Genomic DNA, 26,235 nt, shown 5'->3' on the forward strand with positions numbered 1-26,235 from the left:
GAGACGATGAGGACATGGAGAATGACTTTACACACGAGGCGTTTGTCAACTTCCCTCCACTCTACACTGAACAGGTGAGTTGCTTGTGGACTATGGATGTCTCGAGAGTATGAACGTGCTCTAATGGATGAGAGAACCTGGATTCCACGACTCTGTCAGAGACCCCGAGGACCTACTACTATACTCTCTGGATTCCAGACTACTCACCTCTCTCATCAAGAGGTCCGAGCCTAAGTCTCTCAGCCTGGTCTACCACCAACCACCACCGGGGAGACATACCGCTGCTATGTAACTGCCATTATAACCACTATTGAGACTGTATAACACGGCAGAAACTGACTAAACCCAGTGACAGCTGGATACTATTCCTGTCTATCACTTTCAGGTTGCTCTCCGTATAGACTATTACTAATGATCCATCACTACTAGTCATTAGAATACCATCTTACCATCGTACACTTGATTGATTACATCCACAAAGTTCCATATGTTACACTAATCACATCAATGGACCTACATCTCACATACCACTGACACGTGTATTTGTCTAATATCTACACCTTGTGAGACTATACATTTAGTGTCTTATGGAAGTTCATGGTCTTAGTATTATAGACTCAACAATTTGTAGGTCATGGATCAGTGTTTGACGAGTACAGTAAGACTGCCCTAGAAAGAGGTGCAATCTTATTTGGAGTATTCGGAGGCAGACAAAGTGAAGGAGTGAATTTCTCAGACGGACTCGCACGTCTGGTTCTTCTTGTTGGACTCCCATATCCTCCGGATTCTATTAAGTTGGCACTGAAGAGACAAGACACAGGGAATCATTCTGGTACGTTTCTACCACACTTGATCTCTCTCGTTGTATGACTATACTGTGGCACTCTCTTCCATCCGTTTTCATCTTTTATGACTTCATCACCAGTAGTGCATGTCTAGTTCCATCCCTCACCCTTTGATGACCAGTTCACCATACACTCCCAGTCCATGGATGAATATGGTTTCTACTGACGACTTTGATTCCATACATGCCAGACTCTTACTCTATCAATGAACCACTGTTGGTATACTAAAGACATTTAGGTCCACCCCATCTCGATCGTACTTTGTTATGTTACAAGAATGTGAACCAGTGCATAGGTAGAGCGATGAGACACAGAATGGACTTTGCTGCTGTACTCCTCCTCGACTCTCGTTACCGCGGCAAGGACGCCAAATACCTCTCTGGTTATGTCCAGGAGTCTCTTAGACAGAGGGCGGTTGGAGATTTGGAAAGTGCTCTTGAGAGTTTTTACAGAACCTTCCATGATGATTGAGGGATCTTAAATGGATGTACTGGACAGTGACCTCTGAAAAGGTAGAGACAACCGTTTGAGGTATGTAGGAACTTTGAATCTCCTGAGATGTCTGGATGTTATATCATCACCTGTTACTGCAGAGATTAATAGTTCCAGCTGAGACATTTGTTTTATGCCAAATAATGAGTCCACTTCTGGATGGAACAACCAGAAAAGGATCCGAGAGACATTAGAGGGTTGATGCAGTAGAATATTGGTATTATCCAGAATCTCCAGCAGAGTGATAGGAAACTATGTAGCACAACTAAAGAGTCTCCTTATAGACTCTACTACTTATCTATTGATACACCAGTCCCATAGACGTTACACCTTTGACTGAGGAGCTGCTGATATAGATTGCCTAATGTCCATTTCCGATTGTTGGCAAATATGTGTTAAACTGTATACACAGTCCTTAGTTATTCACATTACTAGTGGATACTAAAGTGCACTATATACCCTTTCAGTAGATAGCAATTCACATGTCATCTGGAATGAGAATGGCGTGGTTTGTTGCAGATTACACAGTATGTTCTGAAATAAAGGGGTAAAATGAACTCTCCTTCTACTAGGAGTGAAATATCAGAATATATGAGGTTACTAGATTAACTCTAATGGGTTATAACGACTGAAAGTGCCCGTACTGGTACCAAGGAACGATAGACACCAATGGGGTGTCGAAGCTCTTCCTTCTCTAACAGACATTCTTGTCACCTTGTCTTCTATTTAACGCAGTGCTCTTTGGATCTTAATTTTATCGCAGTGCTCTTTGGATCTTAATTTTATCGCAGTGTATCAGGAATCCCTGTGAATGTTAGGATGGTAGAATCTCACGGGTTCCAGCATATTTCTCTGATTGAGACATAACAGTGAGAAGGACTCTGAAATCAAGAGATCTCACATTACAACATCGTAATACTATCGCACCTATTTAAAGAGTATAAATGACTAGACATATGGATCTAAAGTAGTCCTGAAAGAAGTTCAGATGAGCACTGGTTCAGAGAACGATCAGATGTCTACTAATTCAGCAGCACAGGCAAAGAGTACAGACACACAGAAGGCGGCAGCCTTTCTGGCTGGTCTGTCCTTGTACCAGATGATTCATGTTGCAATATCAGCCGGCAACTTTACGGTAGGAAGATTTCAGATTCCTCAGAAATATGTCAGCCTGTACATCAACAGGATGATTATTTCGAATAGGGTCTTCTCATTGGTTGGGATTATACTTACTACGCTCTATGAACAGTTTGATGGACCTGGTATTCCTAAGTTGAACATTGGACTGTTCGGACTTCTATTATTATCCCACATAACCTTGTTTCTTACATATTGTTCAGGAGGAGCTCAGGGTCATATTACGCTATACTACTGGATTGTTGTCGTAGTGGCTTTTATCATTGGATTGTGTTTTGTGTTCACTGTTAAGTTGGCCAGTAATGCAATCATTTATCTTCTTGCGGCACTGCCCATATCCGGAATTCTGGCATCCTCCTATCACATATCGTTCATACTCATTTCTCAGTATTTTAACGTCTCAAACGTATATTACTGGTTGGTGTTTTGGCAACATATTTGTGCGATATCATTGATATCTGTGACTACTGTGGTATGGATATTTGCGTATGGAAATGGAGGTGAGGGAACCTCTTCAAGTACCACAAGCGGTTCTAGTGGTAGTTCTGGAAGTAGTAGTGGTAGTGAAGGACATAAAGGTTTTTTGACAGCATTAGGTTATGCAATATCTCCACTATTATTGGTTGCATTTGGGTACGGTATACAGAACATGTTCTATCCCTCCGTGGCTCCATACAAAATCATTGGCATAGACAAGGGTTACAAGATTGATGTGGCGGTTTTATTCACGAGTGCTGTACCACCATTGATCTTCTTGGGTCTGATCTCCAAAGGAAAGGGTCCAGACAAACCATGGACTGGTCAAGATGATAGATGGTGGCATGGAGCTTGGGGATTCTTCGGAATAGAGGTAATGTGTGCAATTATCTTCTTTTCCACTCTGCATTATCCAAATAGTGCTCTACCAAGAAGTATAAGAAATAGTATTTGGGGTCTTGGATTCTTCACAGTACTCTACGATTTCTCCGCACAGATGACTAGATGCATAGGAAGTAACGGAGTTGATAAACAGAAGGGTGACGCTGCTCCAAAGATGAACACGCTAAACTCCTTTTTGTACTCATTCACCCAGGTCATCTTTGCATTTCTAGGAGACGGATATATTAGAACATATCGCAAAGCAGAGGAAAGTTCAGATTTATGGCCAACCGCTCACTACACCAATAAAAGAGCATTCTGGTTCTGGACCTGGAGTACAACAAAAGTGGCTTTAGGAACGCTAAAAGGCGCATTCAGCACAGATGTTAGGGCTGAGATTCTTGTTAAAAAGGAGCATCTATTTATTGTATATGAAGATGGTCCACCTGAGGGTGATCCCTTCTTTGATCTACCATTTATTCACAAGAAGGAGGAGTCTCCAGATAATCACAGTTTCAAGGGAGCGTACATTTTTCACTAGGCTCCACTTTTAGTATAGCATTTTGATTTAACCAACTACACGTAATCTTTTAAATTTAATGGTATGTTTTTAGTTGTAGAATTTGCATAACTCTCCAAGTTGGAAGAGTATACATATTCACCTTTTGTGTCTATTCCTTGCAAGAATATACGGATATAAGGTCGAGGAAGGATGTGTATGAAAATACCTCATCTGAATGGCAGGTATGGGTCTAGAGGGACCATTTTCACCAACACTTTTTACGAACAAACTGTGAATCACTATCCCATATCGTTATCCATGGAAATATATAAATCACATCTGGTGGAAGAATTCAGATAATTTGTATACAACTCTTCCAATGTGTGGCTATTGATACGGTCATTCTTCGTGAATGACCCATTTACGTCACTATTAACGGCACACATTGGAATAATCTTTAGTTTTAAGTGTATAAATGTATACACATTTCGTTAAAATATACAATATAGATGGATTTTTCATAAATTTCCATAAAAACCACAGATTCCACGAATTTGAGGCACTACAAAAATCGTATTTGGTATTAAAAGATTCTTTGAGTATATTTCACTATTTGTCAGCCAAAGAATCGCCACTTAAGGCCTCCATGCGAACATGTATAAGTGTCCTTCCCCATGCATTCCAGTCGTTGATTCATTCTCCCAATCGAGTAAATTAATGTAGAAAATACACCAATTCCATAAATGAAGTTTATCGCAGCATTAATTGTCGTACAGAGTTGCAGATGGGTATTATGTCGAGGGGAAGAGGGTGACCAGGGAGGAGCCGGAGCTTCAGGCTATTCCGGTAATCTTCGGCAAGGGAACACAGAGGATGATCCAGGGGCTGATGGTTATGGAGCGTCGGTAGATGATGTGAGATCAGCACTTATCACGCCTGTGACCCTAGATCTTACTGCTCAAGAGACAGAGGACATTCTAAAGCAGACGAGATACGCCGGAAGAACTGAAATTAGCGATTATACTATATACACAGATATGCCTATTGTGAAAGTTGTTGATGGAGATAAGACTGTATGGGTCGGAAATGTGGACTATCCATGCACAAGCGCCAAGTTGGTCTCAAGAGGTCGTGACTACAAAAGCTTGGTTCTATTCGTTGGAAGCGGTTATAATGCCGAGTACAAGTACTTTGACATGGTAGAAAATACCTGGAGGGAACTTAGTGAAGAGGAGAAGGAGGAGCGTATCGGCAAAAAGAAGAGCACAAAAATTCCTCTTTCCGAAGACACAAAGCCGAAGACGGATTCATCTTTCGTCCTAGATATAGAACATCCAGATACAACAAAGATTGAAATTGATCAGAGTACAAATAATGGAGTTACTAGAAAGACATACAAGGATATTGAAGGCTCAAAGATGGTCTATGGTTCAGGAATTACTTCCGTCGTTTCCGGTACATTCACGTTTTGGACCAAGGGGGAGTTTGAAGTTTTAAAGAAATGTGACGAGTTTTTCGATGCCACAAGGCGACTAGTTTATATACGTGTCAACAGCTTTGGATTGACAAAGCGCTTCTGTTTTGAGAATGATGGCAGAGGATGGAAGAATATTGACAGACAAGAGCTCAAGAGTAAGCTTAAGGAGATGGAAAAGGATCAGGAAGATCCATACTTGGTTGAAACTCAGACGAATGAGACTTCAGATTTACTTACTGCTGTCGATGACAGCAACCTGTTGTCAACCGCAAGGAAGTTGGCAAACGGATTGTTATCTGGCGCAGACATAAACCCAGATATACCAGCTGTAAATAGATCAGAGGAAGTTACAAATGGCCTTGGTGAGAAGACTGTTGCTAATGAGAATAAAGAGATAGAAAAGGTTTCTGGTTTCTACACGTCTTCAATCACGCTTTTTATGGTCACGGTTGCCCTGTATTCATTCACTGGTCTTTAAGAGTCGCCAGTTTAAAATATCCCAAAAATGGGAGAGCGTAATTTCACAATTTTAAAGTACAAAGTGGCAGAAATCATGCTCTGACGACAAAAATAGTCATTTTAATGTTGTATGTACATATTTGTATACTTTTACCAAGAATAAATATATATGACCAGAGCACATTAATCACAAGGAATTTAGAGTGTTTATACTATCTACCATGGCTCTAAATTCGTTGGACTTTGACATGGATTCCAACATTCTATGTTCCGCAAGCTAAATATTAGTGTAGCATTGTCGAGGGGTATGTCATGCAAGGATAAGGGAACATACCTTTTCTAGAGTGTTGTTCATTACTCCAAATCCACTAATACTTACATCCATTGAACAATTAAAATCGGTGGTTCCAGGATTAGAGGAGTCTTGATAACATGCCGATTCGCTATAGCTGGAAAGGGTGTATTTGTGAATGACGGATTCACGCATAAGACTAGTCATACCTGTAATAGTCTGGAGTTACACTTTTTACTTGGTAGGACAGTTTTCTGGTTTTCAAATCCACCTGAGATTCTTCCAGAATGTAATAGTCCACATTGGATCCAATTAGCTTTTCTGTAAAATCATTAGGAATGGCAAAAATATAGCCAGTACAAACGTATTCATACAACTATACCCGCATAACTCACAAAACTTACGTATTAGGTACGGAAAACTGTACTTTATATGATACATCCTCTGTACTACCAACGTCTTCTTTTCGGGGTTGACCTTTGACCCTATGGTATGAACGCTATTCACGTAAGGGTGGTATTTGCTCGGGAATCGTCGCCAAAACCCACACTGAATAATATTTTATGATTTTGCATTAAAATTTGCGGAAATTCTGGGAGAAACGGATAGGAATAACTTATTCCTCATGAAGGCTGTAGAAACTTACGACAACAGTCTCCCAGTCAAAATCATACTTGAGGGAATTACTCAACATTTTTGCGATATTAAAAACTAAAAATTATTTACAAAAAATGGACTGACGATGGATACAGCAGCCACTATGACAAAGAATCCCTACGGCACTATACGCCCTGGCGTCAATACTTGTAATCAATTTACCTGGAATTTTGGAATCCAGACTCTTAAAATTAAGCCTTTGACGGAACCTGTTGGATGCAGGATATACTCTACCGTTTTCAAGTCTTGGTTACTACCGCATAGACCGTACGCCCTAAAGTTGAGATCGATAATAGCCATTTATAACGCATCTAACAAAGGAATCCCGTTTTAATCAACAATTTAAGCAGGAAAAACCGTGGAATCCGGTATGCATATATGCTTGTTACATACTGGAGTCCATACATCTTCCTCCAGATAAATATTACATTAAACCAATGCCTCTAGAGAAATAAAAGAGTTACGATAGTTCAAAGGTGGCAACTAGAGCCCGTAAATATCTAGGCAAGTCTCTAGGATTTTGTCAGTATCTTCCTCCTTGACTTGTTTTTTTCCCATTTCCTGTACTCCTATTTGGACTTGCTTCTTCATCTTTTTAATCTCCTTCTTTACAATCTTCTTGGAGTTGTTTTGTGTGTTGATCACATCTACTGGGTCCTGTTGTGGTTTTTTTGGCAGCTTTAAGGCTTCATCAGAAAGGTCTTGTTTATTCTGCTTATCTTCCCATGCCTTAGCTTGCGCAGAAAGACGTGCAGTTCTTATCCTCTGACCTTGTAGATTTCTGCAAGAGTCTAAATTTGTGCTCTGCTTCTTCCTTCCAGCTTGACTTTTGAGGATGGCTCCAAAGCCTCCCTTCCCACCTAAAATCCTACATTTTACAGCTACGCTAATTGGTACAGCGTCAACCATACTGTTTACATAATATTTTTCAAACTCTAGCCGCTCATTCCCTGAAGATTCCCGGAAGTAATCATTTGGCACAGAAGAATGCAGGGGCCGATCCATGCTGCAGTGCCAATTATTTGGACCTGATCTATCTATATGCTCATAATAGTCCCTTTTACTACACATTTGAGCCTTACTTACGTACTTTCCGTTGATTATGAGATAAAACTGGTCCATGCTAATGCCATACAGGGCATTTATCAGAGAATAAAAGAAATTTGCATCCATGTTGCTATTATCATCAGTGGTACAAACACTTTCATCCTTAACATTTACCATGGATGTCATAAGACGTGCCGAACGACCACCTTGAGAGATTCCATTGTCGTTCCTTGCCAAAAAATCTTCACCCAGCTGAATGCAGCGAGTTTGTTGCCCAGGAAATGAAATCAGGCACTTTACCATTTTATTTAGACTAAAAATCCAAGAACAAGGATTGATTTATAGTGACCTTTATGTGGAGCCAAATTGCCGCCTCTCAGCAACTGCCTTTGGCTATAACATTGGTGACTCGTTGGTACGATTGTTATACGTGTGGTAGTGTTTAAACTTTCCCATCTATTCACCAGGGCGACACATGGCAATGGCTAATGACACGTTCGGTTCTCTCGTTATTTCCAAGACTTGCTGACACACGCTTTATATTTAACTTTATATGGATACTTAAAACTATATATGTTCGCAATGTGGGCTGAGTCCCGGAAAAATTGGTGACTTTGTAGGTAAGAGTAGCGAGCCGGGGCTTATCATTCACACACTAGGAATTTTGTGGGCTAAAGTGTCATATGTAATATAATTTAGTGGTGAATTTTGACTGGAGCTCCGTGTCTAGAGATTTTGGTGCATCACATTGCATTCCTACGGAAGCGAGCCTTTCTGGCCTGAATTTGCGCACACATTTTAAAGATCCCATATGTATTCACAATAACTACGATTGTGTGTCTAATTCCATGTTGATGCTCATCAGAGGAGTCCAGACATAAAGCGGTACGTTTTTGATGTTCACAGCAAATCCATTACATCAACAAGTTATAGTCTCACATTGAGGTCAATGAATTTCAGAGATTAGATAAACGACTGGTTCAAAATGTCTTCACAACTTGCCAGATTCTCATCATTTCACGTTCCACTCACAAAATCGCAACAGGAACCCTCACCTCCGGTTCATGTAGATATAAGCAATATAGCGGTTCTGCGCAACGCTTTACTATGCTTCCACTTTTTTGACCCGTTTGAGAAAGGTGTACTGGACCTCGATAATGCCCATAGAATCCTATCAAACGCCAAGAATGAAGCTTTAGTTGAGCTTTTGAAGGAAGTGTTGGAAATATGCAGAGGGTGTTTGGAAAAAAAAGAGTTTGTATTGACTCTCTACGGGGCAATAGAGGCAGGGTTTTGTACAGATCTCAAGGGAAAGGATAATGTAGTTGCCGATTATTTCAAAGGATTAGGAGTAAGAATACAAGCAATGTATACATTAAATTTAGGGTTCAACAGAGCGCTCAAGTATTGCGAGCTCCAGGTCCTCAGTAAAGAGTACAGTTTTGGTGAAGAAGAGCGAGTCCATAAGGAGTGAAATGTTGGATAATGTAGAGAGCAGTGTTTACTCAAGAAGAGCTTCAGACGTCGCAGAATCAATCCCTGAAGAGGACCTTTCAGATTGCACATTTCAACCAAAGATTAATCAGTATAAACTCAAGGATTGGGTACGTTTTTGTTCGTTATTACAGAATATTTAGAAGCAAAATGACTTGTTCAACCAAGAAGTGGAAGAAATTTTGCATTTTAAAAATGAATGCAAAGATATGGGTCCATTGACAGAATACATTGTGTTTCACTATAACAGCCAGATGGATTGGAAGTCAACCCTCAGAGATTAAACTATCACTTGACATGTAAATCAATCGATTACAAGGTTAGCTCGCAGTTCTGGGATACAAAGGGCATCCCCAATGTCATTTGTTAGGATAAATGGAGATGCAAAAATGCTTGGTCTCTTTATTAAATTTCCGATAAATCTCTGAATTTACATTAGTGTATGAAACTTTCCTAACCTTTGTTTTCATTGGAATTGAAAACTTTTCGTTAAAGTTTGCCCCAATTACTGAAACCTCTAAATTTATGTAGCTATAAGCCACATTTACTCGCACGACAATGACATCTCTGACGCTTGGTTTATATTTGTTGTTACTGGCGGAATCATATGCCCACGGCGATTTCATTTCCCTGTGCATTATTAGTATAGTGTGTAAAAGCTACCTTGCTCCCGAGTCTATATATCCACTCTTGAATTTCCCCTCAGAAAAGTCATAATAAAATACAATTTTTTTGCTCTTGCTCATTGATGAAAACGTGTATCTGGATGCTTCGTCCAGTGGATCATCAGAACGTATTGCGATTCCAATTCCAAAATCTCCGTTTTTGGTACGACAAATTTCAAATGCCCAAAAGATTTCAGAAGATTCTCTTTCTGTACCATGCGTGAACGCTGGATAACTCTCTAGACTTTCTGTATCCACTTGTGGAGTAACTAATCGTAAGTTACTTTCATTGTGGTTAAGATTGCTTAAACTATATTTTCCAACTCTCACCAACATTAGAGGATACAAACTGTTGTAATTTATGGTTCTATACTCTTCGTTCTCTTGCCACGGAAATACTCTTTCCTTGAGTTGTGTATTTAGAAGCATCCTGAGTGTGGCATCTAGTAGAAATGAATTTATGGCATCACAGCGGAATTCCGATATAGCCTTTGGAGACATTGAGCAGAACCTTATAGACTTTATCAGCTCCTTCTCTGTACTTCCGATTTCTGTGCTACTGTAGGGACTATGGAAGTTCTGATTACTATCAAGATAGTAGCAAAGGGCTGCAAAAACCTGGACTTCATCAAGCTGTATATTGTCACTTTGTAAGAGTGCCTTTAGTGCCATTAGTCCCATCTTCACATGCAAATTTCCTGAAAATACTGCAAATGCAGAGTCAGCTAGTATCCTTCCGCATTCTGAAGAGAGTTCGACTTCACCAGCAAGCTCAGCGGCGGATGCAAGACTTGTCAGAACTTCAAGGGAAGCTTGCGATCTAATCATACGCAGAACGCTATTTTTCAAGTCTTGAAGCTCAAAACGTACAGATTCCTTATAGAGAGGAACAAGATGTCTGGGTTCTTCACTCATATTTTGGTAGTCATTTCTGAAGCAACATTTATGGATGGAAGGAACAAACTTGTAAATATAGTATATGATCCTTTGAACGACAAATGGATAGTTTGTGTCCAGTACATAATGCAAATTCTTTGATTTACCCTTTACATCTAAACGGGAGATTAATGAACAGTAAGATGCAAACCTATCGAGTTCCTTCTTCTATCCTCTAACAGGTCAATTGTGCGCATGAAGAACGCAGAGGCAACTCTCAAAACACCACTGTGGACGTTTATCACAGTATCATTTATCAAGTTCCTTTCCTACACATGAAATGTTCATGGAAACAGAATAGGTCTATAGAGCCATCAATCGACTATATATTCGTAACAAAGCGGTAAACTCCACTCACCTTTATGTTTCTGTCTGGTTTTCTCAAAATGAGGAGCATATCAGTGTAATCATCATTGATATCAGCCCTAGAGATGACGTATGTAATGAACAGATGATAAAACTCGCAATGTGTAAGATCTACTCACCTCCCTGTCAATTCTGACAGTCTAACGTTAACTACAGGTTCCATATTTTGTTAAAAATTAAACGTTAAGACAGCAATTTACTGCATACAGATCGCAGTGTCTAAATGAGAGCCTCCATGAGACATTTAGGCTATAACTAGAACCATTGCCAATTTTTTCAATATAAATATAAATTTACTAGAAAATTAAAAGAGTGTGTGGACTCCATGGGCCTAACGAACTCCACGCATCACACTGTCGTGTCTAGAATCTCCAGAATCTGGAGTTGTTGGTATGGACCGGTGGTAGTGGTTGTAGGTCCAGATTGGTTGGTATATGGAGATTTAGTGGGTGAGGAGAGTGGGAGGAATTTGGAGGTGTGTTGAGTGTGTTGATGGGGAGTGGAGTCGTCAGTACTTTTAACCTCTGACTTTTGTACTGTGACTCTGGAGACGATGAGGACATGGAGAATGACTTTACACACGAGGCGTTTGTCAACTTCCCTCCACTCTACACTGAACAGGTGAGTTGCTTGTGGACTATGGATGTCTCGAGAGTATGAACGTGCTCTAATGGATGAGAGAACCTGGATTCCTCGACTCTGTCAGGGACCCCGACTCTATCTATACTCTCTGGATTCCAGACTACTCACCTCTCTCATCAAGAGGTCCGAGCCTAAGTCTCTCAGCCTGGTCTACCACCAACCACCACCGGGGAGACATACCGCTGCTATGTAACTGCCATTATATAACATGTGCCATTTTATAATAACAACAACGTACAGATAAACGATACAACGTTGGGGAAACAACTAGAAATTTGGTGGAGAATAATAAACAAGGAGGTACTCTCAAAGGGAATTAATACTCTAGGAATTGGAAGTGTGGATTCACCACCGTTTAAAAATGATGGTATTGGTAGAGGTGTGAATGTTACATTTTTGGCTCTAATTTTGGAATACTTGGCAGACAGGGGTATAGCCTTTTACTTACATCCCATAGAAGTCTTTTGTACTCAAAACAAGTGTACAGTTTGGGGAGCCTTATTCATTAACAAAAGGTACAAGGAGAGCAATCTGTACCAGTGCTCCAATTTATATTCACAAAAACTAAAAAGCAGCAGTGCCATGGAGGACAAAAATGATCCCCAAAAGTCAAAGGATAGCCAAGATATTGAAAAGTTGAAAAAACGGCGGGATTCTATCATTGAATCAAACTATAATTTTGGCATATTTTCATGCACAGTAAGGGGAATGTGTGAAGCAGTCATGGAATGCATAAAATTGCAATGTACAAGTAGAGATATAGAGACAGTATACCACCTTTTCTACAACAAAAGTGACTGGAACGAAGGTTTGAATAATATACCAGAACCACATTTAGCGTTTATACTTTCTACACTCGCATACGAGACCAAAATTTCAATCTCATGTAATCAGTCAGTTTCAGTAAATACACTCACAAACAAGCAAGTTGGAATCCAACTAATTTGATGTAAAATATTTTCCATCGTACTTGATACATTCGTTTCTACCACCAACTGGTTCTTTTAACGTTTTATTTCCGGAACATGTAGCTATTTGCATATAGAGGTTCTTTACTACCTTTGCATGTTCTGTGCGCTTTAGCTATGGGAGAAAGATTAGGCAGACACAAAATCTTATGCTATTCCTATTAGGATAAAGACATGCCATTATGATCAGTATACAATTAACCTGAGAAGTTATTTGCTTTGAGTGGGTAACTAGTGCTGATTCCAAGAAAACAAGGGTATTAGATAACCATGAATAATAAGTCGCAGTTTGGTTATAAAGTTATGATTGATATTTGAGTAGCCTGTTTGCGGTTTCCATTGTTGTGGCGTATATAGGATGAACCGGTTGCAAATTGTACTCTTTGTTATTTATCAATGCAATGCCGCAGAGAGCAAAGAATGTGTGACAAATATCTCCCATGTAGCCGGGAAAGAATGCGATTCCTCCATCATTTTCATTTTGTGATTCCAGTATGAATTCTATCAACTTTTCGCCGCATATCCACTCTACTCTATCTAGACAAAATTTATAACAATAAGGTTACGTACCAATGTTACAAAGAGCAGATAATATCCACCAAGAGTAGCATATATCAGGGGCCTTTTCTGGGCGACCATTAAATCCTCCACCTGAACCATGAATAGGAAATTAAACAAACATACTTTTTGTCTGCCTTTCTGCCAACCAAAACCCCAACTTGTCGCGATCTACGAGATATACAGCCTCTAGGACGGAGAGAGCGCCGATACAACAGAACGCAGCCGCAGCATGCGATTCAGTTTTTGGTTGCCAGCCGAATCCACCATCAAAATTTTTGCATGATAGAATGAACGAAATTGCGCTTGATAGATCAATTTTGTCCAGACCGTTTAGAATATGCAGACAGACTATTGCACTGTACGAATGCCTGAAAATTTCTAGATTAAAACTTCACAAATATACCTGCAATCTGCTTCTCCAAACTGATCCGCACTAAAACTTCCATCTTTGTTCTATAAATTTACATCAGGGCTGGTTTAATGGAAAATTTCAGGAAATGGAGTTTTGTCAAACCTGTAAATTTGCAATAAATTCAATGATCCCTTCTCTATCTAGCAGCTCCAACTTATCCAGTAGCCCTAGCACCAATATACCATACTGTAAAATATGAATGTAAGCCATAAAACATACGTGTGTTGCGATAAGATTGGATGAATGCTTAGGTGCAAACCCAAAGGCTCCATTGCTGTTTTTTGCTCTTTCAAGTATCTCAATGGCCATACTTTCGAGTGTTTTGTTGGCTTTTGGGTGTACGATATCATTTATTTTGCCCTTTAATAATGCAATGGCCGTTAAAGACCAGTACATCCCTCCTAACTTGATAGGTTCATATGCGAAACCTTCTATAGAAACTCTGTCGTCTATACTATCAAGTAGGAAGTTATAAATTGCCTCTCGGTTGAGAACTTGCGGCATATTCGCACGAGAAATGAAATGTGTAGACACACTACAACATCCACACATTTTTTTCCTTCATCAGACGGTTTAGTGCCATTCGACATTCGCAGACGATCGTACCAGTAGATAAAACTTCATGTTCCAGGAATCTGCAATATTGTGACGCCATGCAGGAGTTTGAGTCCCTGTCGCGTCTCCTCTCAGAGAACGGAGCTGTAAGTGGCATTAATGAAACACAATCACCCATTTTACAGGTTAACGTTCATACAATTTCCCACGACCTCGAGGTTGATGCCAGTCGCGCCAAAGAGTTTGTTCTACACACATTTCTGCCACGGAGTTCATCCAATCTTTAGGGTCATGGAGTCATTCGTAAAGAATAACAGCGAATATGTCACGCTTTACACAGTAAACTATGGAATTGAAGGAGAAGGAACCAAAATATCGCACGTTACTCACGACACTCTTCAAGGTTTGTCTAGTTACTGGATTCCATGCTCCCATCATCCTTAATCTTCCCATTGCACCAAAATTTGGGAATGAGAGACTATAGATACATACATCCTACAGATTTACTTTCAAAACACTCAAATGTGAAATCGGACGTTTATGCAATCAAGCCAAAGGACATGGATATAAAGACATGCGCACGAAGCTTATGGGAGAAAAACATAAAATTTGCCTCCGAAAATCTTTCAAAGGCCTCGGAAAACAATTCTCTCTTTATTCCAAATTTTGCAAACCTGAGAATATCCAACATAAGAATGCGTACATTCGCAAACATAACAAGCGCAAAACCAGAACCAGCCGCCAAAAAACAAGTTAAACCAGAAGTAAAAAAAGAGGAGCCTATTGCAAAGAAGGAACTCACAAAGGAAGAATCTACTATATCTATGGATATTGATAAATCTCCGCAAAAGATCAAACCAAAAGAAAAGGAACCTGAAAAAACAAAGGCTAAAAAATCTGAAAAGACAAAATCAAAGACCACATCAATAAAAGCAAGCTTTGAGGAAGTAAAAAAGACAAAGGGCGCAAACTTGGAATCTTCAAAGATTAAAATTCAAAAAACAGAACCGGAAGCAGAACTGTTTGACAGCGATGTCCCGGAGGAACCTGTTGAGGTTAAAAAGCCAGTTGAACCGCAAAGTGTTACATTTGTGGAAAAGGTTTCAAAGGAGAGTACCTATGTTGAAAATGGATATTTTGTGGTGGAGGAATCTGATGACTACGTGCAAGTGGTGAAAACTCCAGCGAAGCCAGAAAAGGCTCCAGCTGAGCGTAGCCCTGCCACAGTTAAGGAACCAGAGAAGAAGACTGCAAAACCACGTTCGACGAAAATGAACCAATCAAACATCATGTAGGTGCTTATTATGTGGAGTAATTTATATATAGGTCATTTTTCCGCAAGTGATATACGCATTCGGATTGCCAACCTCAACTTTAAGCGGCTACGGATCCGCCTCTTCTTACTTTTAGACACACTTGCTGCTCATACTTATGGATGTAATTATGGCAAATATATCTCCCAAATAATGGAGTAAAAGACTTCCACTGGTACACACACCATGGAAGGCAAATTTCCATTGGGCCACTTAAGTCGCAAATTTGACGCCACAATTGTAGATATTTAATAACTTTTAAGTATTTTACATCTATGGATGTCTATATATACCCTTGGCGTGTGTATCACGGCAGTATTTATCGCAGTTGGACTTTCTAGTGGATTCCTTCATCCAAACAGCAGATTTAGGCCACAGAATGGGAAAATTATAAAAGAGAACAAATTAAAATCCACATATCATGGAATAAATCGGGGAAATAACGGCCTATCGCCAAGTTTTTTTGTAAACAAGGCAAATCCTGAAGATTCTACCTGTACCTTCGCAGAAGATCCAGAATATGACAGTGAAACAAAGTTAAACATCCAAGAACTTCCTGTTTTGGCCTTGGTAGGCCGTCCTAACGTAGGAAAATCATCGATATTCAATCGCATAACCAAACTGGTGAGATATTCTCTTAGATTTCAACATTTACAGTTTCACCGTGGAAGTATAGTCAGTGAAGTAGCTGGAACTACGAGGTATGGTTCTTGATGAGTCCATAAATGCTTGTTTAGGGATCGCCAATACTCGGTGGCTGACTGGAATGGCAAATATTTTAGAGTTGTAGACACTGGTGGATTTGATAAAGATGAGCAGTATTCAGAGCCTGTAAGGTTTATCCATCCTGTTTATTATTACTCAGATAAAACGGCAAATCGATGAGGCGATCGTAGAAGCTTCAGTTATAGTAATAGTTGTTGATGCTCAGGTATGCAATTCATACATCATATAAACAGCTTATAGGAGGGAATGAATGTAGGAGATACTGAAATTCGTGATTATTTGTTCAAAGTTTTACAAAATCGTCCTGATGTCAAAATTGTTCTATGTGTCAATAAATGTGAATCCTATAGAATTGGAAACGTCTTGGCCGAGGTACGTAGTTCGTAAAGTTTCCATGGAAATATTCAGCAATTTTGGAAACTCGGCCTGGGAAAGCCATACCCAATAAGTGCTCTACATGGAAATGGACTTGCTGATTTATTAGATGCCTGCGTTGAAAACTTTCAAGATGGACAATTAGAAGAGGACAATGATATCTTCGTCTCTTTTGTTGGAAGGTTTGTTACAATTATATATTGCAATAATTCTAGGCCAAACTGCGGTAAATCTTCCCTTGTTAATAGAATTTTCGGAAAGGATCGATGTATAGTATCTCCTGACGAGGGCACAACTCGGGATTCTACACAAGTTTCAATAATACACGGTAATATTTTCATTAATAATCTTGAATTTGCAGATGGACAGAAGATAACTTTGGTAGATACAGCAGGAATGAAGTTGTTGACAAAAGACCGACGCAGCTACCTCTCACAAAAGAGCAGTCTAAAGTCTATAAGAGCGAGTGATGTTTGTATAATGGTAATTGATTCAAGTTGGGGTATCTCTAAGAACGAGTTGAAGATCGCGGAGGAAATCAGAAATGAGAACAAACCATGTATTATAGTATGCAACAAATGGGATTTAATCGATAAAGATCCCTACGTCTACAAAAACGTTTGTCGAGTACATTATGAATAAAAATGTCTAGGCTGTAAAATATGTACGTGAAAAAATGCACTCGCTCAGCTATGCTGAAATCCTACTCACTTCTGCCAAGTCCGGCCAAAGGGTTGACAACATCATGCAGCTTGTTCATGAAATATACAAACAGGTATGGAGCCTTTTATCCATATAAACCGTGCAGTACTGCACCAACTTGTCCACAACTCTGATAAATGAAGTATTGAAAGAAGCTCTATTTACACAAAAACCTCCAGCAACCCACGGAAAAAGATTAAACATTTATTATGCATGTCAGGTAGGCATTTTTGTATTAGTACAGACTTTTAGGCTCATTCGAGACCTCCTGGTATTGTTTTGTTTTGCAATGATGAGAGGCTACTCACTGATGACTACAAGGAGTACCTAGAATTCTTTTTCAGAAAATCCTTCGGATTGACTGGTACACCTATAATGTAAGCCTTAAAGTTCAATTAAACCTAAATTTCAGGTGGTATCCGAGAGCACGTAGACCCAGGAACATCATTCCAGACCTTCGCAAGAGAAAACCAGACTTTGATACAAAGAGCTTATTAACTCTATAAGACAACCTAAGAATTATCAACACTTGCATTCCCTCTTTCTCGTGTATAAGGGTCCAGATCACCCGGTTCGAGTTCTACACGGATTCTCAGCGAACAGCTAGGGCATTCAGCGACCACATCTCCTAAATGTGAATGAATACATGGCCACAGTCCACGAAGATCAGCTCAATATACACGGATGTAAACAAACCTTGGATGAGAGAGTCGAGAGTGAGCTCGAAAATGTCCCCGCATGGGCAGAGATAGTAAAACGTCTCTGAATCCGGATCGTATTCGCATTCGTCCAGTTTAACGGTTTCGTAGACTAGATTTTCTGTGAATGTTGCGATATTTCCTTCCTTGGTTATCTCCAATTGACCAGAAGTCTCGGTAGTTGTAGTCTTGGTTACCGAACCCATTTGCACAGATTAAAGGCCGTTAGAGCAGACACATTCGATGGAAGGTCAGTTTAAATTATAAATAATACATTAAAATTTAAATTTAACCGGACGTTGTGGATAAAGTCGGTAAAGGGGGAGTGAAATCAGGGAGGGAATTTCTACTCTGAATGGGGACAAGAAGAGGGCAGTTTAGGCACATTTTCCGTAAATTATGAATCCAAAGATATGGATTAGTTTTAATATTTTAATTTATTTGCTGATTTACAGGGTGAGTTCATTCATACTGCCCCAAAATGGTTCACTCGCACATTATAATGGGACAATAAGCGCAAATTTACTAAATCCAGCTGGAAATAATCGCACAAGTAAACCTGAACGGAAATTTTTTATGGATTCTTCTGATTTTAAGCAGAAATTCACAACTAGAATAAAATCGCACACTCACAGATTATACTCATCGCATCATCCAGTTGTAAAGGCAGATTTAAAAAACAATTTCGTGGACATATGGAAGGAAAATCTTGGTACAATAACTCTTGGAACAATTTACGGGATCAAAATCCTTAAATTGCTCATATACATCCGGTACCTACTGGAATGGTTACCTCAAGTGAATCCTTACCTACCCCCGTTTGATACCATTTATCAAACTACAGACGCTTACCTCAAAGTATTTCAATTGTTTCTGCCTAGAGTAGCAGGAGTTGACACGAGCGGTATAATAGCATGGTTTATCCTTGAGAATATAGAGGCATTTTTGTCCACAAAACCAGAAATTGCCAACAGTCTACAATAGAGAAGTATGAGCTGTATTACAGCGCAAAAATGTAGTTAATGCAAGGCACTATGGTGTATATTAGGGGAATATTTGAAATAAGGATGGAGTGTATGGATGAAGTTTGTGGATTCTCAAGTTAGGGTACCATAACTGAGACTGCCTACTATGCAAATCCTTCCAGAGGTGGGACTTGGTGTGTTCATAAGACATCAATAACTCAGGAACAATTAATGAATCAGAAAGCTTAGAGAATTATTAAACTATTAGTATCGGTGTTGGTTTACAAGAGGGTTTGGTCCTTAGAGATAAGATGGATTTGTATGCAACGACAACTGCAGCTGTCCATGCGGATTCCAAACCGAGTGCCAATGCAAAACAGGATCCAGCGAAGAAACACCCTGCAAATGTACATGCAAAGAAGCCCAAAACGGAATATGTGAATGCAGAACCAACTGTACTTGCGGAGATGGATGCACCTGTAAATGCTGTAAAGACAAGGAGGGAGACGAATGGAAGTCTACAAATAGTTACAGCATGGAACTAAAGAAGCTCAAAATAACTCCAGAATCAACCACAAACTTTACTCTTGATATTTCTACTAGACAAGACACAGACCAGTGCACAGCCTTTGAGGCTCCATTTTACACTGTACCCACCAGATTCTACTTTCCAAGGTCTGCGTTTCATGCCACTGAGGTTACTCACGGAGGAAAGTCTGTATGGAAGGGTGAGAACGGTCAGAGGGCATTCGATGTAAGTCTTCACCCAGCTAAGAATCCGACTGTACTACGCATTTTTGCCAGAGATACCAATGACGTATTTGCGAGTTACTACTACCAACTCAATGGAAATAAGTGGGAATCGGTACAAAGGGACGATTTTAGGAGAATCATAGACGACTTAAAATCGCGTTCACAAGATGATGTCTAGAGGTTATTCACAGAACAATCACCGGAAACAGCCATGTAAACTACTGTTTTGACTTACAGATTGAACATAAGTAATCGCAAATCGCATTTATAAATGGCAATCACTCGGCGTAGATTAGACAACGAGGTCTTTACTAAATGCAGATTTATAAACTCTTATATTTTGACACAGCCTTCATTTACACGTTATTATGACATACCATACATCCACACAGTAATTACAGTTGGCCCATTTCCCTAGAATCAATGTCATTCTCCATTCCTCTGGTCCTGGACATGTTATGGTCTACAAGACCGAGCACATGTCGTCTTCAATAATCCTTATAAGCAATTTATCGGTGAAATGATGGCCTGTGCTCTTCAGTAGACTAAATGTATTGAAAAGTTTGATCTTTAGATAACGACACCGCAAGTCGGGATAATTATCACCACTTAGTTCCATTATTTTCTCAACCAGAGGAATTTCCTCCTCAGGCCTGTCACTTTTCCACTCATAATCTTCAGTCAGTATAAATAATGGATGAGGATGTTGATAGGATGTGTGAAATGGAGAATTAGACAGGGAAGACCTTACACATTTTAGGCGTTAGCCAGTACGGCTAGTAAAAGCCACTAGTGCAGTTTTATCATGACCATAAATGTAGTATAGATATAATTAGGAAGCTGTCAGTACATTTGGATGGACTATGAGAGGATACTTAGCAAGATACTGGGACTGGAGTCACTGGTTCTCATACAGACGAGCTAGACGAATATCTCAGTTGAAGAATATAATAGGATAAGCTTATGAGTGACTAAGATACTTGAATGTGCTTCTGTATGCAGACACTGTGGCGAAATAATCCGGAGATGCCCATGTAGGGATACTTGTCCATCACCCAAGCCTCGGTAATATCCTCCAATATCTCCGTATCATGATTTTGTTTTAAGTGTTAGAGATGTTTACACAAGAATTCGCTCTTTAACCTCTTGAAGGAGGAGGAAGAAGCTTCCCTATTACAAATCCCTTAGGGACACATTTACATGATAGCGCTCCTAAATTGCAATGTATCTTTGTGGAATTTAGCTAATCACGATGGAGGAAGAACAGGTCCCTCTGGGGAATAGATACCACTTTTGAGAGAGTGAGGTGGAGCTGGTCAGGAAGAAGACTCTTGCTCCAGACGGAAAGAAATTTAGGTACTTTGATGACAAGGGAATCTTTAATTTCGTGTTTATGGCATGGGTATACAGGTGGGTTAAGGAAACGTCAAAGAGGTATCTAGATCCTTATATGATCCACCCTCTCCCACTGGCCGACCAGATTCTTATATGGCAACCAATTTTCTCAAAGCACGTTAGCGATGGTATCGCAAGTCTTGAGGCTCATGAATCCCTCAGTGAGGATGAAAAGAAGAAAATTCGGAAACCTATAAAGTATATTCTCTGCAGAGCCATCTTCCTCACCTTTTGGAGGAGACTACTCACTGCTCTGCTGGGAATTGTTGTTATGAATGCAGTTGGCATGAGTATTGCCATCTTTCTTCACAAGTTGCTTGGCCTATTGTCCGACAGAGACTTTAGGTTCATGGCATTTTTAGGACTAGCCCTGTCCATCATTCTCATGGAGTTGTTCAAGGAAATTTGCATGGACCACATCAACTACTACGTGCAAAGAATTGAAATAATAATGGATGCCTGTCTCCGTATTGGAGTGTTTCAACATGGATTATGCTACAGAAGAAGTCAATTTGGGCATCTCTCTAACAATCCTGACTCTTGCAAGAGTGTCATTCATAATTGCTCTGGAGAGGATGTATGCGCGGATAATCCATTGCTGTGCCCAGCGAGGCGTTATAAAAATAATGAGGTCACACCAAAGATTTATCCTCTAGTGCTAAACGATCCGTACTTCATGCCACCGTTTGTGGAGTGTATGACGGGCCTCATTGATTTCTTGACAGCACTAATTTACGGTATGATTTTAATGAGTAGCCAATTCAACATGGGAGCAGTGACCATTCTCTCAATCTCTTTTTCCTTTGTTGTATGCATGGTTGTTGTGGAGATTACAAATGGTTTCCTCATGAGGTACTACTTGGGTATCAGGGATCACAAAATTGCAAGGGCCAATGAGGTCATTGTCTCTTCATTGAAGCTGGTTGAGACAATGTCACTGGATGACATCGGTCATAATATGATAACTGAGACTAGAAATGACGAGCTAGTGTTGGTACTCATCCGTTTCTTTTTGTCGCTCGTCAACAAGGTTTTCATGACGTCTATCATGTGTGTGAACATTATCATCTTGGTCACTGACTTTGTCGGACAAGTTAGAGAAGTTACTGACCTTAGGGGTGTGAATCCTTCTGGACTCTTGGCATCCATCTTTGTTATTATGAAGATCATTGGTCCCTTGTATTTGGTGCCTGTGAAATTGAGATTGTTAACATGTTCTTTAAATTCGTTTTTGAGGGTAAACCGTTTCTTGAGAACCTGCTCACCAAACTTTTACCTTTCGGATAACAAGTTTACTGGGGATACTCCCTTGCCAGAGGCACTACCTGATAAGAACAAGACGTTACCAAAGGGTCTGGTGGTAATGTTCAAGAATGCCTCTTTTGCATGGGTCAACAGTAGGAAGGATCTTCTTGACAATACTGGTACTACTTGTCTTAGGAACCTTGACTTTGTCCTCAATACTGGTGACCTTGCCATCATTACTGGTGCTCAGGGTTCTGGTAAGAGTAACTTTATCAAGGCAATTCTTGGTGACATGACTCTTGTTGAAGGATCAATGGCTGCACTGCCTCTCTCTACCAACATGCCAATATTCTATGCTTCTCAAAAAGTGTGGCTACAAAAGGGTACCATTAAGTCTAACATTACCTTTGGTCACAGATTTGATGAGAAGCTCTACAAGACAGTCATCAAGACAGTTGAACTTGAACATGACATATCGACTTGGGAAGGAGGTGATATGCGTAAGATCTCTGAACATGGCTACTCCCTCAGTGGAGGTCAGAGAGTCAGAGTTGGACTTGCTCGTGCCATCTACGCTTACCTCATATTCAACAAGGCCAATAGAGAGAGTGAATCTGAACATTCCTTCCTTGTAGTCCTTGATGACTGTTTCACTAGCTTGGATCCATTCGTGGCGAGGACCATCTTTAGGAATCTCTTTAATATTAATTATGGACTATTGGTAAAAGATGATGTTGCCACAGTTCTAACCATCTCAAGGCGTATTTTGGAAGCTTGTGTATCATCCGAGTCATCGGAGTCATTCCCAGATGCTCCAATATACACATTGAGGAATAAAACTCTTGTGCATGAAAACATGCTAAGGTCATTTACGGATAATAAAATTGGGGATCTAGAAGTTGCAAAAATCTCTGACTATAGAGTTGAGCTTAAGACTATGTCAAACTATATCCGTAGGAATTGTTTATCTGATGATTATTCCCGTAGTAAACGTAGAGAGATTGTTGAATCAAAATATACTGAATCACCAACAGCCCAGGCTTTGCATAATTGTAATAATGTGTTATCTGTAAAAGATAGTTTAAGGTCCTATAAGGTTTACTTCCGTGCAGCTGGTTTACCCATTATATTATTCTTTGTCTTAACTATCATTTTTGCAACATTGGATAATACAAAATTTATCATCACCTCAAAGGTTTCAGATTCAGTCCTTGATTATGCGAATGAGCATAATCATACATCAGTTTCACTTGAGGATGTTAAGGAGTACTGCTACAGATCTTTGAGGTGGATCATCATTCTCTCAGTCTCAGTCATGGTTGGCACTTTCTTCCGCACCGTCGCCATGACAAAGGCTTCGTTTAACGTCTCTAGGAGGATCCATGAGTATTGTGTCGACTCTATCTTTACCAATAACTCTACAGCATTGGCAATAAAGAAGTCTTTGGGTTGTGTAATCACATTCTTCTACAATGAGACGCTCTACATTGACACTGAGATTAGCCATTTCGTCCACGACTCATCAGTTTTGTCGATTGAGACTGTGGTCCATACGTTGACACTCTTTTTCTTTTTGCCATGGTCTACTCCAATTGCTGTTATACTTTGCTTCATCATTCTGAGGTACTTCCTTTACTATTTTGTCAAGTCATGCAAGCATTCGTATCTTGCTTCCATGGAATCTTTTAGTCAAATCAATGCCATAATTGAGACGGCTATAGTTGGATCACCTATATATCGCAGTTTTAAAAAGGAATGGGAGTTGATACATAGCATGTTTGAACATACAGACTATAACCTGAGGTGCGATTACCTAACCTATTCTGCAATGTTTGGTACTTCTATCGCCTTCAAGTGTCTACTCGCGCCATTGGCCTTGTTCATTCTCATCTTCCCTATCATCCGCTCACGTTATTTTGGCGTGGAGATCAAGGTTGGTTATTATGCCATGGCATATTCTGTCTTCTTGACTCTGACTGGCACATTTTCCAATTTCCTCAGACTTTACTGTTACCTGGAACTCTATATGGGATGTATTAGGAGGTTCGAAAATTTTATTCCCAAAAACACTCCGGTTAAGTTTGGCGATAGGAGGAACATTCACCAGACCGATGTTATTGTTGACCGTTCTGCATCAACTGGAGATGAAAGCCTATCCGACGAGAATATTAAGGATACCCTTCGTAGAAGACGTTATAATGAGCATGCCAAGAGAAGAGCTGCTAGATGTACTAGTCTCAAGATGCTCTTCTTTAAGCACCATGTTAATATACTTGACGTGTCCAAGTATACTACTCCAGGTCAAGTCAGAGTACAGCTAAAGGATGTTAATGTCTACATTACCTCCTGCAAGGATGGAATACAATTCCCTATTTTAAAGAATATTACCTGTTCAGCTCACACTTCTGATATTGTCGGTATTGTTGGTAGAACTGGAGCAGGAAAGTCTACTATGTTGTCAGTACTTCAAAACTTGGCTAGAAACAGGGAAGGAACTGTTCTGCTTGATGGCTGCGATTTAAATGATATTCCAAAGAATGTGACTAGGCAGATTATTGGAGTACTACCTCAACTACCATTTGTATTCAGAGGTTGGACAGTTCGTAGGTTCATTGACCCTAGAATGTTATTTGAAGATGCTGATATTGAAATGGCTCTGGAGCACTGCGGCTTACTCAAGTTTGTCAAGAACATTCCAGGTGGCAGGGGTCTTGATACCATCATCATACCCGAACACTATCACAAGGATCTACCAGATTATCTAAAGAGAGTGTACTATGGACCTACTTTAAAGCCACATGATTCTTCTGTAGACAACGTTGACCATGGCATGGTGCTTTCAAACTCACAGTTACGTACACTATCAGTGGCAAGACTAGTATTATACAGAGAATTCTTCAAGGTTCTCCTGGTTGATGAGCCTCCAGAGGATGAGGTCGGAACATTCAAGACGGTTGATATTCCAATATATGAACTCATAAAGACACACTTTCAACATTGTACAACATTTATTGCAGCACACGATGCAAGTATCTTGCGTTTCTGCACCTCAGTCTGGGTTTTTCACAAAGGTTCTCTCATTAGGACCTGCAAGACTGAGGATATCGTAGATACTGGGTCACTCTCCAAAACTATAGAGGACTGTATCACTACACACGCTTAATGCAGTAGATGTTTTATTTAAATAATCGCATTTTAAATTCGCTGTTGTGCCATGTTGGCATTTGTTTAAAATAATTTTGACTGTGTGATTTATGGTATATAGAGGTAGTGGCAATAATTAGTAGTGTTGGCAAACTCAAAAATTCAAGAAGAGTCAGTAGGATTATAATCTTGAAAATGAAGGAGTGGAATAAACTAGAGACTCTCTCATGGACTCTTCATACTCCAGTAGACTATCCATAGAGATCATTCAGATGATTATGCCTCTTCACCTACACACTCACTATCATTGTAAATTTAAGGGGTACATATTATCGATTCAAAACCGTCTAGACTCTTCAAAAGATCATGTCTAGACTTCCAGGATTCCAACCGGATTACTGGAATCACAAAATCACCCACATGATCTGACAAAACTTTTGCAAGGGATGAAGTTTGCAACGGAGTATACCATGATAAACCCAATCATTACGTAACTTGCAATAATGATCCTAAATTTGTTAATCGTCATTTGTCTTCATCAATGGACCCCATCC

General features: G+C 39.8%; 15 protein-coding genes across 15 annotated transcripts, besides 2 other annotated features; 10 read left to right on the top strand and 5 right to left on the bottom strand.

Moving 5' to 3' along the window:
• Positions 1-14: 14 nt before the first annotated feature.
• Positions 15-1,316, top strand: BEWA_053580 (conserved hypothetical protein; the record flags this gene model as incomplete). The annotated part of the gene is made up of 3 exons (XM_004832698.1): positions 15-74; positions 616-832; positions 1,084-1,316. 3 exons carry the CDS (start codon positions 15-17, stop codon positions 1,314-1,316), a joined length of 510 nt encoding a protein of 169 aa, XP_004832755.1.
• A 1,009-nt stretch (positions 1,317-2,325) lies between these two features.
• On the top strand, positions 2,326-3,873 carry BEWA_053590 (conserved hypothetical protein; the record flags this gene model as incomplete). The annotated part of the gene is made up of 1 exon (XM_004832699.1): positions 2,326-3,873. One exon carries the CDS (start codon positions 2,326-2,328, stop codon positions 3,871-3,873), a length of 1,548 nt encoding a protein of 515 aa, XP_004832756.1.
• A 704-nt stretch (positions 3,874-4,577) lies between these two features.
• BEWA_053600 (signal peptide containing protein) lies at positions 4,578-5,789 on the top strand (the record flags this gene model as incomplete). The annotated part of the gene is made up of 1 exon (XM_004832700.1): positions 4,578-5,789. The coding sequence occupies one exon, from the start codon at positions 4,578-4,580 to the stop codon at positions 5,787-5,789; it is 1,212 nt and encodes a 403-aa protein (XP_004832757.1).
• Positions 5,790-5,940: 151 nt separating this feature from the next.
• On the bottom strand, positions 5,941-6,774 carry BEWA_053610 (conserved hypothetical protein). Its single transcript, XM_004832701.1, has 5 exons — positions 6,709-6,774; positions 6,467-6,611; positions 6,272-6,383; positions 6,105-6,219; positions 5,941-6,047 (listed from the first exon to the last, which is right to left on the bottom strand). The coding sequence occupies exons 1-5, from the start codon at positions 6,754-6,756 to the stop codon at positions 5,958-5,960; spliced, it is 510 nt and encodes a 169-aa protein (XP_004832758.1). The 5' UTR covers positions 6,757-6,774; the 3' UTR covers positions 5,941-5,957.
• Positions 6,775-7,172: 398 nt separating this feature from the next.
• BEWA_053620 (conserved hypothetical protein) lies at positions 7,173-8,116 on the bottom strand. The gene has a single exon (XM_004832702.1). The coding sequence runs from the start codon at positions 8,067-8,069 to the stop codon at positions 7,203-7,205; it is 867 nt and encodes a 288-aa protein (XP_004832759.1). The 5' UTR covers positions 8,070-8,116; the 3' UTR covers positions 7,173-7,202.
• Positions 8,117-8,553: 437 nt separating this feature from the next.
• BEWA_053630 (hypothetical protein) lies at positions 8,554-9,662 on the top strand. The gene is made up of 4 exons (XM_004832703.1): positions 8,554-8,651; positions 8,700-9,117; positions 9,152-9,370; positions 9,404-9,662. Exons 2-4 carry the CDS (start codon positions 8,752-8,754, stop codon positions 9,542-9,544), a joined length of 726 nt encoding a protein of 241 aa, XP_004832760.1. The 5' UTR covers positions 8,554-8,651; positions 8,700-8,751; the 3' UTR covers positions 9,545-9,662.
• Positions 9,565-11,390, bottom strand: BEWA_053640 (conserved hypothetical protein; the record flags this gene model as incomplete). The annotated part of the gene is made up of 7 exons (XM_004832704.1): positions 9,565-9,684; positions 9,719-9,890; positions 9,924-10,856; positions 10,890-10,977; positions 11,013-11,130; positions 11,220-11,286; positions 11,347-11,390. The coding sequence occupies 7 exons, from the start codon at positions 11,388-11,390 to the stop codon at positions 9,565-9,567; spliced, it is 1,542 nt and encodes a 513-aa protein (XP_004832761.1).
• A 350-nt stretch (positions 11,391-11,740) lies between these two features.
• On the top strand, positions 11,741-12,831 carry BEWA_053650 (conserved hypothetical protein). Its single transcript, XM_004832705.1, has 2 exons — positions 11,741-11,848; positions 12,110-12,831. The coding sequence occupies exons 1-2, from the start codon at positions 11,789-11,791 to the stop codon at positions 12,815-12,817; spliced, it is 768 nt and encodes a 255-aa protein (XP_004832762.1). The 5' UTR covers positions 11,741-11,788; the 3' UTR covers positions 12,818-12,831.
• A 307-nt stretch (positions 12,832-13,138) lies between these two features.
• BEWA_053660 (geranylgeranyl transferase type II beta subunit, putative) lies at positions 13,139-14,314 on the bottom strand (the record flags this gene model as incomplete). Its single annotated transcript, XM_004832706.1, has 6 exons — positions 13,139-13,374; positions 13,408-13,488; positions 13,522-13,766; positions 13,802-13,851; positions 13,913-13,996; positions 14,030-14,314. 6 exons carry the CDS (start codon positions 14,312-14,314, stop codon positions 13,139-13,141), a joined length of 981 nt encoding a protein of 326 aa, XP_004832763.1.
• A 342-nt stretch (positions 14,315-14,656) lies between these two features.
• On the top strand, positions 14,657-15,710 carry BEWA_053670 (hypothetical protein; the record flags this gene model as incomplete). Its single annotated transcript, XM_004832707.1, has 3 exons — positions 14,657-14,768; positions 14,867-15,656; positions 15,692-15,710. 3 exons carry the CDS (start codon positions 14,657-14,659, stop codon positions 15,708-15,710), a joined length of 921 nt encoding a protein of 306 aa, XP_004832764.1.
• A 247-nt stretch (positions 15,711-15,957) lies between these two features.
• On the top strand, positions 15,958-17,987 carry BEWA_053680 (signal peptide containing protein; the record flags this gene model as incomplete). The annotated part of the gene is made up of 12 exons (XM_004832708.1): positions 15,958-16,302; positions 16,336-16,379; positions 16,416-16,509; positions 16,544-16,609; positions 16,645-16,776; positions 16,813-16,961; positions 16,995-17,107; positions 17,141-17,397; positions 17,432-17,554; positions 17,588-17,701; positions 17,734-17,858; positions 17,894-17,987. The coding sequence occupies 12 exons, from the start codon at positions 15,958-15,960 to the stop codon at positions 17,985-17,987; spliced, it is 1,656 nt and encodes a 551-aa protein (XP_004832765.1).
• A 6-nt stretch (positions 17,988-17,993) lies between these two features.
• On the bottom strand, positions 17,994-18,385 carry BEWA_053690 (conserved hypothetical protein; the record flags this gene model as incomplete). Its single annotated transcript, XM_004832709.1, has 2 exons — positions 17,994-18,109; positions 18,178-18,385. The coding sequence occupies 2 exons, from the start codon at positions 18,383-18,385 to the stop codon at positions 17,994-17,996; spliced, it is 324 nt and encodes a 107-aa protein (XP_004832766.1).
• A 49-nt stretch (positions 18,386-18,434) lies between these two features.
• Positions 18,435-18,471: a sequence feature (AT_rich).
• Positions 18,472-18,601: 130 nt separating this feature from the next.
• Positions 18,602-18,622: a sequence feature (AT_rich).
• A 133-nt stretch (positions 18,623-18,755) lies between these two features.
• BEWA_053700 (hypothetical protein) lies at positions 18,756-19,163 on the top strand (the record flags this gene model as incomplete). The annotated part of the gene is made up of 1 exon (XM_004832710.1): positions 18,756-19,163. The coding sequence occupies one exon, from the start codon at positions 18,756-18,758 to the stop codon at positions 19,161-19,163; it is 408 nt and encodes a 135-aa protein (XP_004832767.1).
• A 516-nt stretch (positions 19,164-19,679) lies between these two features.
• Positions 19,680-20,075, top strand: BEWA_053710 (hypothetical protein; the record flags this gene model as incomplete). Its single annotated transcript, XM_004832711.1, has 1 exon — positions 19,680-20,075. One exon carries the CDS (start codon positions 19,680-19,682, stop codon positions 20,073-20,075), a length of 396 nt encoding a protein of 131 aa, XP_004832768.1.
• Positions 20,076-21,290: 1,215 nt separating this feature from the next.
• Positions 21,291-25,700, top strand: BEWA_053720 (ABC transporter, ATP-binding protein domain containing protein; the record flags this gene model as incomplete). Its single annotated transcript, XM_004832712.1, has 1 exon — positions 21,291-25,700. The coding sequence occupies one exon, from the start codon at positions 21,291-21,293 to the stop codon at positions 25,698-25,700; it is 4,410 nt and encodes a 1,469-aa protein (XP_004832769.1).
• Positions 25,701-26,235: the final 535 nt, after the last annotated feature.

The sequence above is a fragment of the Theileria equi genome, assembly GCF_000342415.1.
Source record: "Theileria equi strain WA chromosome 4 map unlocalized gcontig_1105316255039, whole genome shotgun sequence".
NCBI classification, from domain to species: Eukaryota; Apicomplexa; class Aconoidasida; order Piroplasmida; family Theileriidae; genus Theileria; species Theileria equi.